This window comes from Lampris incognitus, chromosome 8 (genome assembly GCF_029633865.1).
Source record: "Lampris incognitus isolate fLamInc1 chromosome 8, fLamInc1.hap2, whole genome shotgun sequence".
NCBI classification, from domain to species: domain Eukaryota; kingdom Metazoa; phylum Chordata; class Actinopteri; order Lampriformes; family Lampridae; genus Lampris; species Lampris incognitus.
The window spans coordinates 1,524,424-1,542,123 of NC_079218.1; the positions used below are offsets into that span (position 1 = coordinate 1,524,424).

Below are 17,700 nucleotides of genomic sequence, written 5' to 3' on the forward strand. Positions count from 1 at the left end.
GTTATGCTGGTAGAAAACATTTATTCTGCTGATTCTGAGTGAAATGGTAAAGGAGGTATCTGTGGTGTCACCAGGCACTTGCAGCTTGAATGTCCCTCATTCTGACTCCTAGGCTAACGGGAGAGTCTCCAAAGACGTCCTCTTGGAAACCGCATAGTTACATGAAAGTTGAACTGTTTTATGGCAGCCTCACTAACCACTGCCTAACCTTAACCTCAAGTTGAACCACTATTTAACCTTAGCCCTGAACTTAACCACTGTAACGGAGCCTCACTAACCACTGCCTAACCTTAACCTCAAGTTGAACCACTATTTAACCTTAGCCCTGAACTTAACCACTGTAACGGAGCCTCACTAACCACTGCCTAACCTTAACCTCAAGTTGAACCACTATTTAACCTTAGCCCTGAACTTAACCACTGTAACGGAGCCTCACTAACCACTGCCTAACCTTAACCTCAAGTTGAACCACTATTTAACCTTAGCCCTGAACTTAGCGGAGGTGGATGTAATGAACAAGGTAGGGAATTGGAACAACGTGCATGAACTGCCCGCAGAGATCGACTTTCGCACATGTACTGCTTGATATTTTCAAGTCATGTCATTTGTATGCCGCTCACTGAGAATAGTGAATCCAGTAGCTACCACTGTCTCTATGAATTGGCAGTCCCTACTGGCCACATGGTTTCAGAGATGCAAACTTTACCAAGTACAAAAAAAACTGTATGTGGCAGAAAAGGGGGTGGTACAATCAGCCATTGGACAGCATCACCAATTTTTTATTTTCTATTTTTGTGGATTTTCCTCCCTTTTTCTCCGTCCAATTACCCCACTCTTATGAGCCATCCCAGTCTCTGCTCCACTCCCTCTGCCGATCTGGGGAAGGCTGCAGACTACCACATGACTCCTCCGATACATGTGGAGTCGCCAGCCACTTCTTTTCACCTGACAGTGAGGAGTTTCGCCAGGGGGGCGTAACGCGTGAGAGGATCATGCTATTCCCCCCCGAATAGACGCCCCAACCGACCAGAGTGGGGGGCATCTGTTCGTCTGTTCATCCTGGTTGCTAGTGCAGCAACCAGGACACATACCCAAGTCCAGCTTGCCACCCGCAGACACGGCCAATTGTGTCTGTAGAGACGCCTGACCAAGCCGGAGGTAACACGGGGATTTGAACTGGCGATCCCTGTGTTGGTAGGCAATGGAACAGACCACTATGCTAACTGGACGCCCCCGCCAAACTTTAAATGATGACCAGCCAATCATTGCCTGTTAGCCTAATACATTTCCTAACATAGTAAGAGCCTACATACAGTGGCTTGCAAAAGTATTCATACCCCTTGAACTTTTCCACATCTTGTCACGTTACGACCACAAACATAAATATATTTTATTGGAATTTCATGTGAAAGACCAACACAAAGTGGCACACAATTGTGAAGTACAAAGAAAATTATACGTGATTTAAAAAAAAATTTACAAATAAAAAACTGAAAAGTGCGGTGTGCCAAAGTATTCAGCCCATTTTCTCTGAGTGCAACCAATTGCCTTCAGAAGTTGCCTGATGATTGCTGAATGATCGAATGTTGACCTAATGACTAAATAGAGGCAACCTGTGTGTAATCCAATCTCAGTACAAATACAGCTGTTCTGTGACGGCCTCTGAGGTTTGTTAAGAGAATATTGGGGAGCAAACAGCATCATGAAGTCCAAGGAACACACCAGACAGGTCAGGGATAAAGTTGTGGAGAAGTTTAAAGCAGGGTTAGGCTATAAAAAGATTTCCCAAGCTTTGAACATCTCACGGAGCACTGTTCAATCCATCATCCGGAAATGGAGAGAGTATGGCACAACTGCAAACCTACCAAGACACGGCCGTCCACCTAAACCTACAGGCCGAACAAGGAGAGCACTGATCAGAGATGCAGCCAAGAGGCCCGTGGTGACTCTGGATGAACTGCAGAGATCCACAGCTCAGGTGGGGGAATCTGTCCACAGGACAACTATTGGTCCTGCACTGCACAAATCTGGCCTTTATGGAAGAGTGGCAAGAAGAAAGCCATTGTTAAAAGAAAACCATAAGAAGACCCGTTTGCAGTTTGCCAGAAGCCATGTGGGGGACACAGCAAACATGTGGAAGAAGGTGCTCTGGTCAGATGAGACCAAAATTCAACTTTTTGGCCTAAATGCAAAACGCTATGTGTGGCGGAAAACTAACACTGCACATCACTCTGAACACACCACCATCCCCACTGTCAAACATGGTGGTGGCAGCATCATGCTCTGGGGGTGCTTCTCTTCAGCAGGGACAGGGAAGATGGTCAGAGTTGATGGGAAGATGGATGGAGCCAAATACAGGGCAATCTTGGAAGAAAACCTGTTGGAGTCTGCAAAAGACTTGAGACTGGGGCCTCCAGAGGTTCACCTTCCAGCAGGACAACGACCCTAAACATAAAGCCCGGGCTACAATGGAATGGTTTAAAACAAAACATATTCATGTGTTAGAATGGCCCAGTCAAAGTCCAGACCTAAATCCAATTGAGAATCTGTGGCAAGATCTGAAAACGGCCGTTCACAAACGCTCTCCATCTAATCTGACTGAGCTTGAGCTGTTTTGCAAAGAAGAATGGGCAAACATTTCAGTTTAGATGTGCAAAGCTGGTAGAGACATACCCCAAAAGACTTGCAGCTGTAATTGCAGCAAAAGGCGGTTCCACAAAGTATTGACTCAGGGGGGCTGAATATTTTTGCACACCACACTTTTCAGTTTTTTATTTGTAAATTTTTTTTTTTAAATCATGTATAATTTTCTTTGTACTTCACAATTGTGTGCAACTTTGTCTTGGTCTTTTACATAAAATTCTAATAAAATATATTAATGTTTGTGGTCGTAATGTGACAAAATGTGGAAAAGTTCAAGGGGTATGAATACTTTTGCAAGCCACTGTATATGAGGCATTGAGTCCTACATGTGTTGTTATTCTGGAGAGTATTGTAATCCATGTATTCATGTAGAAGTGGCATATCGGTCCTGTCACTCTCACTTTATATATATGTTAGGGCTGGGACTTTAACGCGTTAATTCGGTAATTAATTATAGGAAAAATAACTGCATTAAAAAAAATTAATGCATTTTATCGCATTTTATTTTTACCCTCCAGTCAACATGGAACGCTTCTCAGTGCACTCGTTTCTGGCATACGGATTATACCAATGCACCGAGTGACGTCAGTCAAGCGGAAGGCGGAGTAGGTCAGGCTAACAAGTTAGTATGCTAACAACAGATGTGATGGACGACAAGGATGACACCGCGGTGCTTAGCTCTGTGGATGGGAAATTTACGTTTAAAAACCGGTCGGATGGAAGCCTGGATAAGAGCACTGGTGTGTGCAGACTCTGCAACAAAGAGTTTGCATTCCACCGCAGTTATTCAGGCCTCCGGTACCAGCTACATGCTAAACACGTTGCAGCTAGTACCAACACCGGAGCTAACGCTAACGCTAGTGCTCCTAGTACAACCAAGCAGAGTCGCCCACCGACTCTCCACCAGATGACGGGGTTCAAAGCCAAGATGAGTAAGTCCACGTCTGATAAATTAACAAGCTCACTGGTGAAATGGATCGCTGTGGACTGCAGACCACGTTCAGTGGTAGAAGATCAGGGGTTACAAAAAGTACTGTGTTTACAAAAGAAACTTGTTTAAACTTATGTTTGTATCTATTCATTGATTTAGTCATCTACCAAGACCTGTTTGAATTGAAAAATGTTGCTTCTGGTGTCAAATATCGATATGCGATTAAACTCCGATTAATTACGATTAATTAATTACAAAGCCCATAATTAATTCGATTAATTTTTTTAATCAAGTCCCACCACTTATATATATATATATATATATATATATATATATATAAGCGAGACTGTATGTTTGTATGTTCGCTTAAAACTCCAGAAATACTCATTATAGAACAAAAAGAAAGGTATCTTTAGAATCAGCACTTTCCACAGATGGCACAGTTCGAAAAATATTTCAGAAACTAAGTAAAAAATTTGAGTTATCCGAAATTGAGTTTATTTTTCTCGCGCTGGTTGTTCTTCTTCTGTCCCCTTACAGCAGTCCCTCTCCGCCATCCATCCTCTCACAGTGCCACCGAGTGGCGATGGAGTGTAGTGTCCACAAACAAAACCTCCCCCATTACTCATGGAAATATTACTATTTTATTATATTATCCATCCATTTTCCGAACCGCTTACCCTGCTCTCAGGGTCGCAGGGATGCTGGAGCCTATCCCAGCAGTCATTGGACGGCAGGCGGAGAGACACCCTGGACAGGCCACCAGACTATCACACAGGGCCCACTTGCTTGCTTGCTTGCTGGTTGTCCATCGTGTCTGATGATGACCATCTTCTTCTATTTGTGGGTCCTTTGAGGACTCAGATAGCAGAAGATACCTGCGCAGCAGAGATGGTTTTTAAAGTGGCATGGGGGGTGGGGCGCTTCTCCCAACGCCACATGACTTGATTGTAGAGGAGATGGTTCCGATGGCAAGGGGGATCCCTAGACGACCGGCACCTCCACACAACTGCAGGGGGCTGCCGGAAATCCAGTTTTTCGGAAACCGCCTCGAAGCGTGCCGCCACAGCTTGCTTTTCTGTTGGGGTAAGCTCCCTTAGCCTTATGTCTTCCCAGACTCACCCACAAGGCAGCGGGGCAGTGGTTGATAGGTGCCAGGGCGTGTCCACCAGGGTGGGCCTGCACACCATATCTCTGGGGCCCACTGCTGCTCCGAGATCCCCTGCCAAGTTAGCCTGGGGCCGCAAGACCCCAGTTACCACGTGTGGCCACGGGGAGGCCTGGCAGGAGTCTTGGTGAAGGAGAGGCTATGTACTGGCAAGGGAAGGGTTACACGCTAGGATGCCTCCCTATTCGCCACAGAGGCTAGCCAGCGGCAGCAAGCTAAGGGCAGGAAGGACACAAGCGGGTTGAAAGAACACATGCACCTTCCCTCCAACTACACACTGCTGCACTAGACGCATCACAACACCCTGTGTGTATGTACACACACACACACACACACACACACACATTCATACCTAGGGACAATTTAGTACAGCCGATTCACCTGACCTACATGTCTTTAGACTGTGGGAGGAAACCGGAGCCCCTTGAGGAAACCCACACAGACACGGGAAGACATGCAAACTCCACACAGGACGACCCGGGACGACCCCCAAGGTTGGACTACCCTGGGGCTCAGACCCAGGACCTTCTTGCTGTGAGGCGACCGCGCTAACCGCTTCGCCGCCATATTATATTATGTTGTATTATATTATATTATATTTTGTTATATTATGTTATTATATGTCATTATGACTGAACTTAGCCTAAGTGGCTTTAAACATTTTCCATCTGGAGAAGCAAGCAAGCAAAAAAAAAAAAACCCAAAAAAACATGACCTCCACATCGACCACATACTGCTACTACTACTACTACAACTACTACTACTACCTTTGGCTGCTCCCGTTAGGGGGCGCCACAGTGGATCATCCGTTTCCATCTCTTCCTGTCCTCTGCATCTTCCTCTTTTACACCAACCACCTGCATGTCCTCCCTCACCACATCCATAAACCTCCTCTTTGGCCTTCCTCTTCTCCTCTTCCCTGGCAGCTCCATATTCAGCATCCTTCTCCCAGTATACCCAGCATCTCTCCTCCACACATGTCCAAACCATCTCAATCTTGTCTCTCTTGCTTTGTCTCCAAACCGTCCAACTTGAGCGGTCCCTCTAATATACTCGTTCCTAATCCTGTCCTTCTTCATCACTCCCAGTGAAAATCTTATCATCTTCCTCTCTGCCACCTCCAGCTCCTCCTCCTGTCTTTTCATCAGTGCCACTGTCTCCAAACCATACAACATAGCTGGTCTCACAACCATCTTGTAAACCTTCCCTTCAACTCTTGCTGGTACCCTTCTGTCACACATCACTCCTGACACACTTCTCCACCCACTCCAACCTGCCTGCACTCTCTTCTTCACCTCTCTCCTGCACTCCCCGTTACTTTGGACAGCTGACCCCAAGTATTTAAACTTGTATGCCTTTGTCACCTCCACTCCTTGCATCCTCACCATTCCACTGTCCTCTCTCTCATTCACACATATGTATTTCGTCTTGCTCCTACTGACTTTCATTCCTCTTCTCTCCAGTGCATACCTCCACCTCTCCAGGCTCTCCTCCACCTGCACCCTACTCTCACTACAGATCACAATGTCATCCACGAACATCATCGTTCATGGAGACTCCTGCCTGATCTTGTCCGTCAACCTGTCCATCACCATTGCAAACAAGAAAGGGCTCAGAGCCGATCCTTGATGTAATCCCACCTCCACCTTGAACCCATCTGTCATTCCAACCACACACCTCACCACTGTCACACTGTCCTCATACGTATCCTGCACCACTCCTACATACTTCTCTGCAACTCCTGACTTCCTCATACAATACCACACCTCCTCTCTCGGCACCCTGTCATATGCTTTCTCTAAATCTACAAAGACACAATGTAACTCCTCCTGGCCTTCTCTTCGAGTTTTTCAACATACAACTTGAAAAAAAAAACAACAACAAACGAACAAAAAAAATGACATTGAAATACTGGAGCACAATTTGGTGGGTTTGTAAAATGACAAGTTAGGCTTCTTAGACTGAAGTTGCAATTGGTGATGGGGGACATTTGATTGTTGATGTTTACCACAAACCAACACAGACGTTTAAAACAAATGGAGTAAATCTTTCTGCTCCATGTTTCTCACATGGCCAGTTGTATGTAGCTGCCTCCACAACTGGTAGTGCAGAAAAGCTTTCTATCCTAGTGCCAAATATAGTCCATGGGCCAGACAATATTTCGGTACACTCAAGGTGGCAAAACTTACTTATAATTTTTGAAAGGATCCATGTCTGTAGATGATATTTTGGTATGATAACCATTCCTGAGTGGCAGCTGTATCACAGTTATCAGCTCATGAAGTTAACCACCCCCTAAAGTAAATTGCATTTTAGACGCTGGTGCATATCCTGGTTTAGCCTCATGGTCAGGACATTTTTCAATGTTCTATAATATTGTCTTTGGTATCATTTTAAAGGGGACCTTCTTAGCTTTCATTCAAGCCCTGTTGTGGATATTTCTCACAAATATAGAGGTCACTTGAGCTCTTCAACCCGTCAATAACACACATCTTTCTGCAATTTTCGCCTAAACTATATACTTTCTTTTAGCCCTGTGGCATCTAGGAATATCAGGGACACAAAACACAAAAACTGGAATACTCACAGGACTGTAAAGACTCAGAAAATGTATAATATACCCATACTATTTCATTGTGTGAGGTGATTGTGAGCCTTAAATGAGAACTAGACCAAAGCCAGTTAGGTCACAAACTGGTCTCTATACATTTGTTTAAATACACAATCAAAATACATGATAAAAAGGAATACCATAGTGAGGTAATGAACTGTTTTAATATTTTAAACAACATTGACATTTACATATACTTAGTCAATGATACATGTAATCCCATATCATTAGTGGGTATATGTAATGGTAATGGGTAGGGTAATGGGTATATGTGAATATGGTTACATTATTGTTATCAAGCTCTGGGTAACCAAGTCCCGAATCAACATCCTGTGCATCAATAGACTACTACCACAGTAATACCATCAGAATCATCACACTGTCATTCATCAAACTGCTCGTTTCTCTCATCATCTGACTCCCCAAGTTCAAAGTCCAGTTCTGGACCATCCTGCTGTTTTTGGTTACTGCAGGTCTGTAACCTGCACATGTCTGTGCATGGAAGTCCATTTGACAGGCACATGCAGCTTGGCATTTTGCATGAATGCACACACTTGCATGTTAGCATTTCCAAGACCACATCTGGTGCAGGTGGGGAGCGCATCCAGTAAATGGCCAGCTTGCCTTCATCGTCTGTCCATCCATACTCAGTAGGGCTTGGCAACACAGGGTTAGCCTGCAGACAGCACTTCCATATTGCTGCCTGATAGTTGGCTCGTTGAACATGCATAAAGAGACAGTCTCTACATGGTGGCAGCTGGCTGGACTCAACCTCTCCCCTTTTGGTGCAGAAGAGCTGGTAACGCAGTTTGTTCACCTCAGCAGTGCTGCTATTAGCAACATACATCCGACAGGTGAACTGCTCAATTTTCTGGAACAGCTCATCACTCACATTCCATGTCTGTCCCAGTTGACTAAAAGTCTCTTGGCAGGAAGTGTGCTTTCTCACTATCTTCAGGGCATTCAGCTTCCCTCGACCAGCGAATGCACTGACAGTGTCACAGCCTGTGAAGGCATGTAAGCCAATTAGGCTGTCACAGATGCTGTCTCCAAGTGAACTTGCCAGTTTGGTGATGTCGACAAACCGTGTGCGGTTCTGAGTCCCACACTTCTGGTAGATGGGACAGGTGATGTCCTTCTGGAAGCCAAGACAAAGCACCATGACATCAGTGTCCTCAGCTGTGATGATAACTGACTTTGAGCCCGCATTTGCTGCATGCAATGCATGCAGGAGCAGACGGGTGTCAGCTTCTTCATGTGTGGAGTGCAGTTCTGCTGCTTCCTCACACCCATCTTCTGTCAACTTGTAGCAGGTTTCCTCACAGGTCATGTACAACACCTTGCCATGCAGCATAGCTCTGTATCGTGGGAGTTTCCACTCTTCCACCAGAAACTTGATGAGACTGGTCTTGTTGGAGGAACTGCACAGAAATTTTCTCCACTGCTGGACGTGGTGTCCCCCTGCAAGATTCTTGTACTGGAGAGTGATGTCTCCACCCCGGTTCAGTCGTTCAGCATCTTTGATCAAAGTCTGGTGATAGACATCAAAAACAACATCAATCCTCCCACTCTGTGCTCCCTCATGGAGGACCTGGGTCAAGGCTGACTCTGCCACCTGTGCAAAGGTTTTGTTGTTGCCATTCATTTTTTGGACCAGGCTCATCCCATCAATGATGGAAGTAGATGGGATTGGGATGTCTTCTGCAGGAGATACATTCTTTTCAAGCTCTCTGGCAAGTGCAGCCTTGTTTGTTTTTCGTAAGGACCCATCAGCATTTGCCAGTGCCCATGGTAGTGGGCCCAATGGGTAGGCAAGGACATCCTTCAGATTCACCTTCCTGCTTTCAGCCACCAGGATCATGTGACCGAAAAGGTTTCTATCTGCCTTCAGAACCACATCCTGTGCTTTCTTTCCATGAGCTTGTTTTGTGCTGACATTGGAGAATGTTTTCAGACTTTGCTTGGTCATCTTGTCGTGGAATTTCACAGGTGGTGGGTCTGCATCTAACCTTGTTTGCTGGAATGCTTGGTAGGCCTCTTCTCCTTTCTCAAGAGCTCTCAAGAGATCTATGGTCACATCAGGTGGAGCCATGTTGCCAGTGGAGAGGCTAACCAAATCAATCTCATCAGGGGACATAGGATTGAGCCAGTTATTCTCCATAAGGTCCATGAGAGACTGGACATCTGCTTCATCTCTCTTGATCCTTGGACTCTGTAGATCTGGATGAGGCCATTTGCACCTGCCTTGACCTGTCAGGTCTCTCAGCTGTCTGAGGTACATGCTTCTATACTCAGCTGTGAGATAATATTTGGTCACAGCTCCTGGCTTCAAGCTGAATCCCTTTGTCCCTCCAGCTGTTTGGGTGTCTTTGTTCACCGTTTCTTCTATAGCTTGGTCAACAGGGATTCGGCCAAAGGGATTGGTGGAGCCCAGTTGGACTGAGAAGCCTCCTTCCATTAATTCTGTGTACACATCTGGGTGTGTGATGGGCAGCTCAGACATCTGGGCGTAGTAGTAGGGGAGGTAGCGTGCATAATTCATCCTGTCATAAGCAAAGCACCATGGGATCATTGCTCGAATGCTAGCCAAGTGTAGCATCCAGTCTCCCTCTCTGGATGCTCGGATGAGCCCCAACAAGATTTCAACCATGTCCAAATAGGACATCCAGAAGTTCGAGAGGCTGCCGTTTCCACCTCTAAGGAACTCACGGTAGACTTCAAATAGATCCATGATGCGTGTACAAGAGCTGTTCTCGAGGACCTCCTTCAAAGCATGTTGTGAGACTTCTTTCCCAAGGCTGTCAATGGTCTTCAGTGTCTCATTCAGGTGAACCATGTCATTCCTGTGAGTTTCTTCCAACCAGGACAGGAAACCATTCAAGGTCAGTCGCATGAGAGCCTCATACAGGAGCTTGTGTAGTCGCACTGCCCTGTTGTACTTGTGGCCATCCATAACACCAGCAATTGAACCTTCTGCAATCATGCCAGACTCAATGCAGAGGTCTTTGAGTCCAGCATCTTGGAAACGCTTTCCTATTATTGCCAGCAGTGTGCAGACGGTGTGGAATACCCCAAGCCTAACGATGATATCATGGAACTTGTCATGGTGTTTCCATGTGATCTCGACAGCCTTCGCATACAGGGCTTGGTCAAAGACACAGACAATCTTCCTCAGGCCTAAGCACTGCATGATGCTCAGTGACTGGTTAAGCACCTCGTTGACAGTAGACATTTGTGTCGCTGGAGCATTGATGGTAGGCAGATAGCCTATATTGTCGGGGATGACCGTCATCTCTCCTCGAGTCAGGATGTTGAAGCCTGTCCAGCTGCTGACTGACTGTTCTTCTTGTTGTGACATGCGTGCTAGGACCCAAAGAAGGTTTTTCTCTCTGGCAAGCTTAGTATTGGCTGCAGTATCGGCATCTGACTTTTTGCTTTGTGGTGGCCCTACCCGTTGTCCAGCATTGTAAGTTGGTAACATTGGTGGGGGTCCATCAATGCTTCTCTTCTTTGTTTTGGGAACAGTGGGCATGGGTTGGACAGGAAGTGGGTTGACTGGCTTTGCTTGCACAGCAATCCCATTGACTCTGTGAGATGTTCCCTCACCACTGACAGTTTCTTCAAGACGGTCGATATTGTCCCAGGCTAAAGTTGTGAATATGCCAGGATGGATGTTAGCTGGAAGGGCAATGCCACTCCCTGATGATGAGAGTTTCTGGAGACACAGGGCAGTGTTGATCTCTTCCATCTGTGAATAGGACACACTGTGACCAGGTCGGTTGAGGATGTTTATCAACTCTACATTTCCTGTCAGCGATTTGACACTGAATGGCAGAACAATGTGCTTGGAAGGCTTGGTATTTCCACATGTCACTGCATATACTATGTCATGGCCAAATGACTGCAGAAGGCACTGCACTCTCTGGGATGCATGATCAGGATCATTTGAGCCTGTGAGTAGAGAGTACAGGAAGATAATGAGCGACTCTGGAATGGTAGGACATTCTGCTTCTGGTTTGACTTCAGGCGGCCAGGTTTGAGGAACATCTTGACTTTTAATGTCTGCTCTCAATTTGATGGCTGCTTTGGCTATAACATCTTGTGCACTGACACTTTTCAGGGTCTGCAGCTCCCTTTTGAGAGACTGATTTTCTTTGGCAAGTTCCCTCATGGACAAGTTATCGGGATAGAGGAGGAATTTTCCTTTCTCATCAGGGAATATCTGCAAGGCTCCAGCAAACTCACTCTCCAGGTTTCGCCTTATGTGCTTCTTGGTTGATTCCTTGACTTGGGCAATGCCTTGGGAGTTCATTGAAGCTACCAGTCTAGAAGAGAGATCAGTCATTGTCATCACTTGAGGATTGCCAAAAAGCTCCATCCTGATGAAGAGGAACAGCTCATTGTATGCCTTATTCACAGCAGCTTCATACTGGGCTGCAGCATCATCATCTTCATTGCTGGCAACCTCTCCTTTGGAAACCTCTTCTTTGGTGTAAAGTCTATAGCATGACCTGTGGTAGTGCCCTTCAGCTGCTACAAGGTCTCTACTCACAATGGCAAGGATTCTGCTGTCCCTTTTCTTTGTGGCTGCACTCCTGATCTTTGCATCAGCTCACAGTTCTCAACACTGCACCAGTACTTCTCTCGTATTCTGTCTCTTGGAATATTTGCTGTTTTTCTGACAAAATATGCACTCTGCATCATAAGTCCTAGATGTACTTAGAGCATGTTGAGCTACTCTCTTAGATTGTTTCTCTTCAGCAGAGACACAACTTTTCTTTTCTTTTGCAAGGAGGCCATCATGAATTTGCTTCATAGTGAAGATACTGCGACACTTTCTGTGGTAGTAGATTGCTGGAATCTGTCCCTCAGGAATGTCTTTTGCCAGTTTCAAAACTGGTGCATGATTTCGTATCTGAGCTGCCCTGAGCAGAGTTCTCCATGAGTCGACACTTTGTAGTGAAACCAGCTTATCTGTATCATCAGAACAGTGGATAATGCACTCCACCCGTGGGCGCTTTGGTATTGGGTAAAAACTTGCTTGTTCACCAGTGGCCATATTCAGTCAGTTTTCACCTGCCACATACAAACAAATACATGTAACTTAGTAGGTGTATGAACACTACTAAAACAAAGTTTACTTTGCTTCACCAGCGTCATATTACCATTATTTATCTTACATAGCCACAAATAGATACATTACCTAGTTGCTATGCAACAGCTGTATTTTGTCCACATGAGGCCGCTAAAATCAACACAAGATGAAAGTTCCTCGTAGCCACTTTAACTAATCATATTAACATATACATTAAAAGAACATGCTAACATTATGGGAAATTAGCTTACAATCTTCTCCAGAGTGAGACAAGAAGATAGATACCAGTTTCCTCTATATGTGTTTAGTAGAAAGCTATCTGGCTGCACGTTAGCCTAGCTTAGCACAATGAATGGAAGTACACAGTACTGGTTATCCTTGGTTGTTGGCCAACTAAGAACTGTCCCAGAGTTTAAGCTAGGCTAATCAGTACCAGGGGTGTTGAAATGCTATATTTGTAAAAATCTGGGCAAATACACAATCGTGAGAGGCACAGAAACAGGTTTCCTGAAAGAAAAATGAAATAGCTGCTCATTTGGAAAGGTTATCATGTATTATTTTACTTCTGTTAGTGTACCAAATAAAATGGCACCAGTGAAGTTGTGTCACCTTGGGTGATATCGATATCTGGTCTGACCCATGGACTAACTGGCTTTGGTCTAGTTAGTTTCTTAGTAATAATGCCCTTCTAATTTAAGGTTCACAATCACCTCACACAGTGAAATAGTATGGGTATATTATACATTTCCTGAATCTTTACAGTCCTGTGAGTATTCCAGTTTTTGTGTTTTGTGTCCCTGATATTCCTAGATGCCACAGGGCTAAAAGAAAGTATATAGTTTAGGCGAAAATTGCAGAAAGATGTGTGTTATTGACGGGTTGAAGAGCTCAAGTGACCTCTATATTTGTGAGAAATATCCACAACAGGGCTTGAATGAAAGCTAAGAAGGTCCCCTTTAAAATGATACCAAAGACAATATTATAGAACATTGAAAAATGTCCTGACCATGAGGCTAAACCAGGATATGCACCCGCGTCTAAAATGCAATTTACTTTAGGGGGTGGTTAACTTCATGAGCTGATAACTGTGATACAGCTGCCACTCAGGAATGGTTATCATACCAAAATATCATCTACAGACATGGATCCTTTCAAAAATTATAAGTAAGTTTTGCCACCTTGAGTGTACCGAAATAGGAAATTTTGGGCTCTGGCCCATGGACTAATAGTAAGATACGCAATGTGGTTTACCCTGAGGCACTTGAGCACTGAGCAGCTAATACACACATTGGCAAAGAAGCTTGATGAATGGATTGAAAATTATGAAATTTGATAATTTTTGTTAATAACATTAATTTATTCGACATTAGTTTATCACATATATCATATCATAAATTATCCTATTATCCTATGATCCTATCCTATTTCATCATCATTATATCGTAAAGATGAGATCGTGTTGGTTGTTTTGGTGAGAACATTTTCCCCAGGCAACGCTGGGTTTTTTGTTAAGATTGACATTAATTTTGTACAAAAAAAAATTCATGAAAAAGTTCCATTCATGACTTCTTTACATATATGTATATATATATACATATGTATATGTATGTATATACACTCACTGGCCACTTTATTAGGTACACCTTGCTAGTACCGGGTTGGACCCCCTTTTGCCTTCAGAACTGCCTTAATCCTTCGTGGCATAGATTCAACAAGGTACTGGAAACATTCCCCAGAGAGTTTGGTCCATATTGACATGATAGCATCACGCAGTTGCTGCAGATTTGTCGGCTGCACATCCATGATGCGAATCTCCCGGTCCACCACATCCCAAAGGTGCTCTATTGGATTGAGATCTGGTGACTGTGGAGGCCATTTGAGTACAGTGAACTCATTGTCATGTTCAAGAAACCAGTCTGAGATGATTCGAGCTTTATGACATGGTGCGTTATCCTGCTGGAAGTAGCCATCAGAAGATGGGAACACTGTGGTCATAAAGGGATGGACATGGTCAGCAACAATACTTAGGTAGGCTGTGGCGTTGACACGATGCTCAATTGGTACTAAGGGGCCCAAAGTGTGCCAAGAAAATATCCCCCACACCATTACACCACCACCACCAGCCTGAATCCTTGATACAAGGCAGGATGGATCCATGCTTTCATGTTGTTGACGCCAAATTCTGACCCTACCATCCGAATGTCGCAGCAGAAATTGAGACTCATCAGACCAGGCAACGTTTTTCCAATCTTCTATTGCCCAATTTTGGTGAGCCTGTGCGAATTGTAGCCTCTGTTTCCTGTTCTTAGCTGACAGGAGTGGCACCCGGTGTGGTCTTCTGCTGCTGTAGCCCATCTGCCTCAAGGTTCGACGTGTTGTGCGTTCAGAGATGCTCTTTTGCATACCTCGGTTTGTAATGAGTGGTTATTTGAGTTACTGTTGCCTTTCTAGCAGCTCGAACCAGTCTGGCCATTCTCCTCTGACCTCTGGCATCAACAAGGCATTTTTGCCCACAGAACTGCCGCTCACTGGATATTTTCTCTTTTTCGGACCATTCTCTGTAAACCCTAGAGATGGTTGTGCGTGAAAATCCCAGTAAATCAGCAGTTTCTGAAATACTCAGACCAGCCCGTCTGGCACCAACAACCATGCCACGTTCAAAGTCACTTAAATCACCTTTCTTCCCCATTCTGATGCTCGGTTTGAACTGCAGCAGATCATCTTGACCATGTCTACATGCCTAAATGCATTGAGTTGCTGCCATGTGATTGGCTGATTAGAAATTTGCGTTAACGAGCAGTTGGACAGGTGTGCCTAATGAAGTGGCCGGTGAGTGTATGTGTATATATATATATATATATATATATAAAGCGAGTGTATGTTTGTATGTTTGCTTAACACTCCAGAAATACTCATTGTAGAACAAAAAGAAAGGTATCCTTAGAATCAGCACTTTCCAAGGATTGCACAGTTGGAAAAATATTTCAAAAACCAAGTAAAACTTTTGATTTATTTGCGAAATTGTGTTTATTTTGTGGCAATTTGCGGCAGCAGTGGATTTGCGGCGATTAATACACACATTGGCAAAGAAGCTTGATGAATGATTTGGAAATTATATTTGATGATTTTCGTTAATAACTTTCGTTTATTCGACATTTGTTTATCACATGTATCATATCTTAAATTATTCTGTATTTCATCATCGCTTATATTGTAAAGATCCGATCATGTTGGTTGTTTTTGTTGAGAACATTTTCCCAGGGCAACGCCGGGTAAGATATCCTAGTTAGATATATATAAAGCAAGAGTGTATGTTTGTATGTTCACTTGAAACTCCAGAAATACTCACTGTAGAACAAAAAGAAAGGTATCTTTAGAATCAGCACTTTCCAAGGATTGCACAGTTTGACAGTATATCAAAAACCAAGTAAAAATTTGATTTATTTGCGAAATTGAGTTTATTTTGTGGCAACATGTGGCATCTTTTGGATATTTGATGCCATACGTTGTTACATCATATCAATCAAAGTAATTTTTCAGCCTCGATGCCAGGGTTATTAGTGCACATCGTCACTCTGGATTCGAGGTTGCAAGAGTGAGAGTGGTGAGCAGTCTTAACTTACTTATCACAAAGCACATGACAAATCTTTCTGCTCCATGTTTCTCACATGGCCAGTTGTATGTAGCTGCCTCCACATCTGGTAGTGCAGAAAAGCTTTCCATCCTAGCACCAAATAGTAAGACACACAACGTGGTTTACCCTGAGGTGCTTGAGCACTGAGCAGTTAATACTCACATTGGCAAAGAAGCTTGATGAATGCATTGAAAATTATGAAATTTGATAATTTTTGTTAATAACATTCGTTTGTTTGACATTCGTTTATCACATGTATCTACTACTACTACTACAACTTTCAGCTGCTCCTGTTAGGGGTCGTCACAGCGGATCATCGTTTTCCATTTCTTCCTGTCTTCTGCATCTTCCTATGTCATACCAGCCACCTGCATGTCCTCCCTCACCACATCCATAAACCTCCTCTTTGGCCTTCTTCTTTTGCTCTTCCCTGGCAGCTCCATATTCAGCATCCTTCTCCCAATATACCCAGTGTCTCTCCTCCACACATGGAAACAGATTTAATACGGCTACACACCTACAAAGACACACACCAAAACTAAATATATACACTGATGAGCCAAAACATTATGACCACCTGCCAAATATCGTGTCAGTCCTCTGTGTGCTGCCAAAACAGCGCTGACCTGCCGAGGCATGGACTCTACAAGACCCCTGAAGGTGTGATGTGGTATCTGACACCAAAATGTTGGCAGCAGATCCTTCAAGTCCTGTTAGTTGTGAGGTGGAGCCACCATGGATCGGTCTTGTCAGTCCAGTACATCCCACAGATGCTCAATCGGGTTGAGATCTGGAGAATTTGCCGGCCAGGGCAACACCTTGAACACTTAATGTTCCTCAAACCATTCCCCAGCAATGTGTGAAGTGTGGCAGGGCACATTATCCTGCTGAAAGAGGCCACGGCCATCAGGGAATACAGTTGCCATGAAGGGGTGTACCTGGTCTGCAACGATGTTTAGGTAGGTGGCACAGGTCAAATTGACATCCACATGAATGGCTGGACCCAGGGTTTCCCAGCAGAACATTGCCAAGAGCATCACACTCCCTCCATCGGCTTGTCTTCCCACAGTGCATCCTGTGCCATCACTTCCCCAGGTAAACAGCACACATGTACATGGCCATCCATGTGATCTAAAAGAAAACAGGACTCATTGGACCAGGTGACCTTCCTCCACTGCTCCAAGGTCCAGTTCCAATGCTTGCGTGTCCATTGTAGGTGCTTTTGATGGTGGTCAAGGGTCATCATAGGTACTCTGACTGGTCTGAAGCTACACAGCCCTATACACAGCAGGGTGCGATGCACTGTGTTATGGCACATTCCTGTAACCAACATTAAAATTTTCTGTGACTTGTGCCACAGTAGACCTTCTGTCCATTCAGACCAGACAGGATAGCCTTCATTGCCCTCGCACATCGATGAGCCTTTGGCGCCAAAAAACCCTGTCGCCAGTTTGTGGTTTGTCCCTCCTCGGACCACTCTCAGTAGGTACTCGCCACTGCTGACTGGGAGCACCCCACAAGCCTTGCTGTTTCAGAGATGCTCTGACCCATTCATCTGGCCATAACAATTTGGCCCTTGTCAAAGTCGCTCAGGTCTTTACTCCTGCCCGTTTCTCCT

At 44.6% G+C, this 17,700-nt stretch overlaps 1 protein-coding gene across 1 annotated transcript in view; it reads left to right on the forward strand.

Annotated features, from left to right (window-relative positions):
• The window catches only part of dlg2 (discs, large homolog 2 (Drosophila)), a 472,305-nt gene that overhangs the window by 152,208 nt on the left and 302,397 nt on the right, over positions 1-17,700 (forward strand). Inside the window, exon 6 of the mRNA XM_056284931.1 lies at positions 17,117-17,177. Coding sequence (XP_056140906.1) covers positions 17,117-17,177 — 61 coding nt within the window. The remainder of the gene's footprint in view (positions 1-17,116; positions 17,178-17,700) is intronic.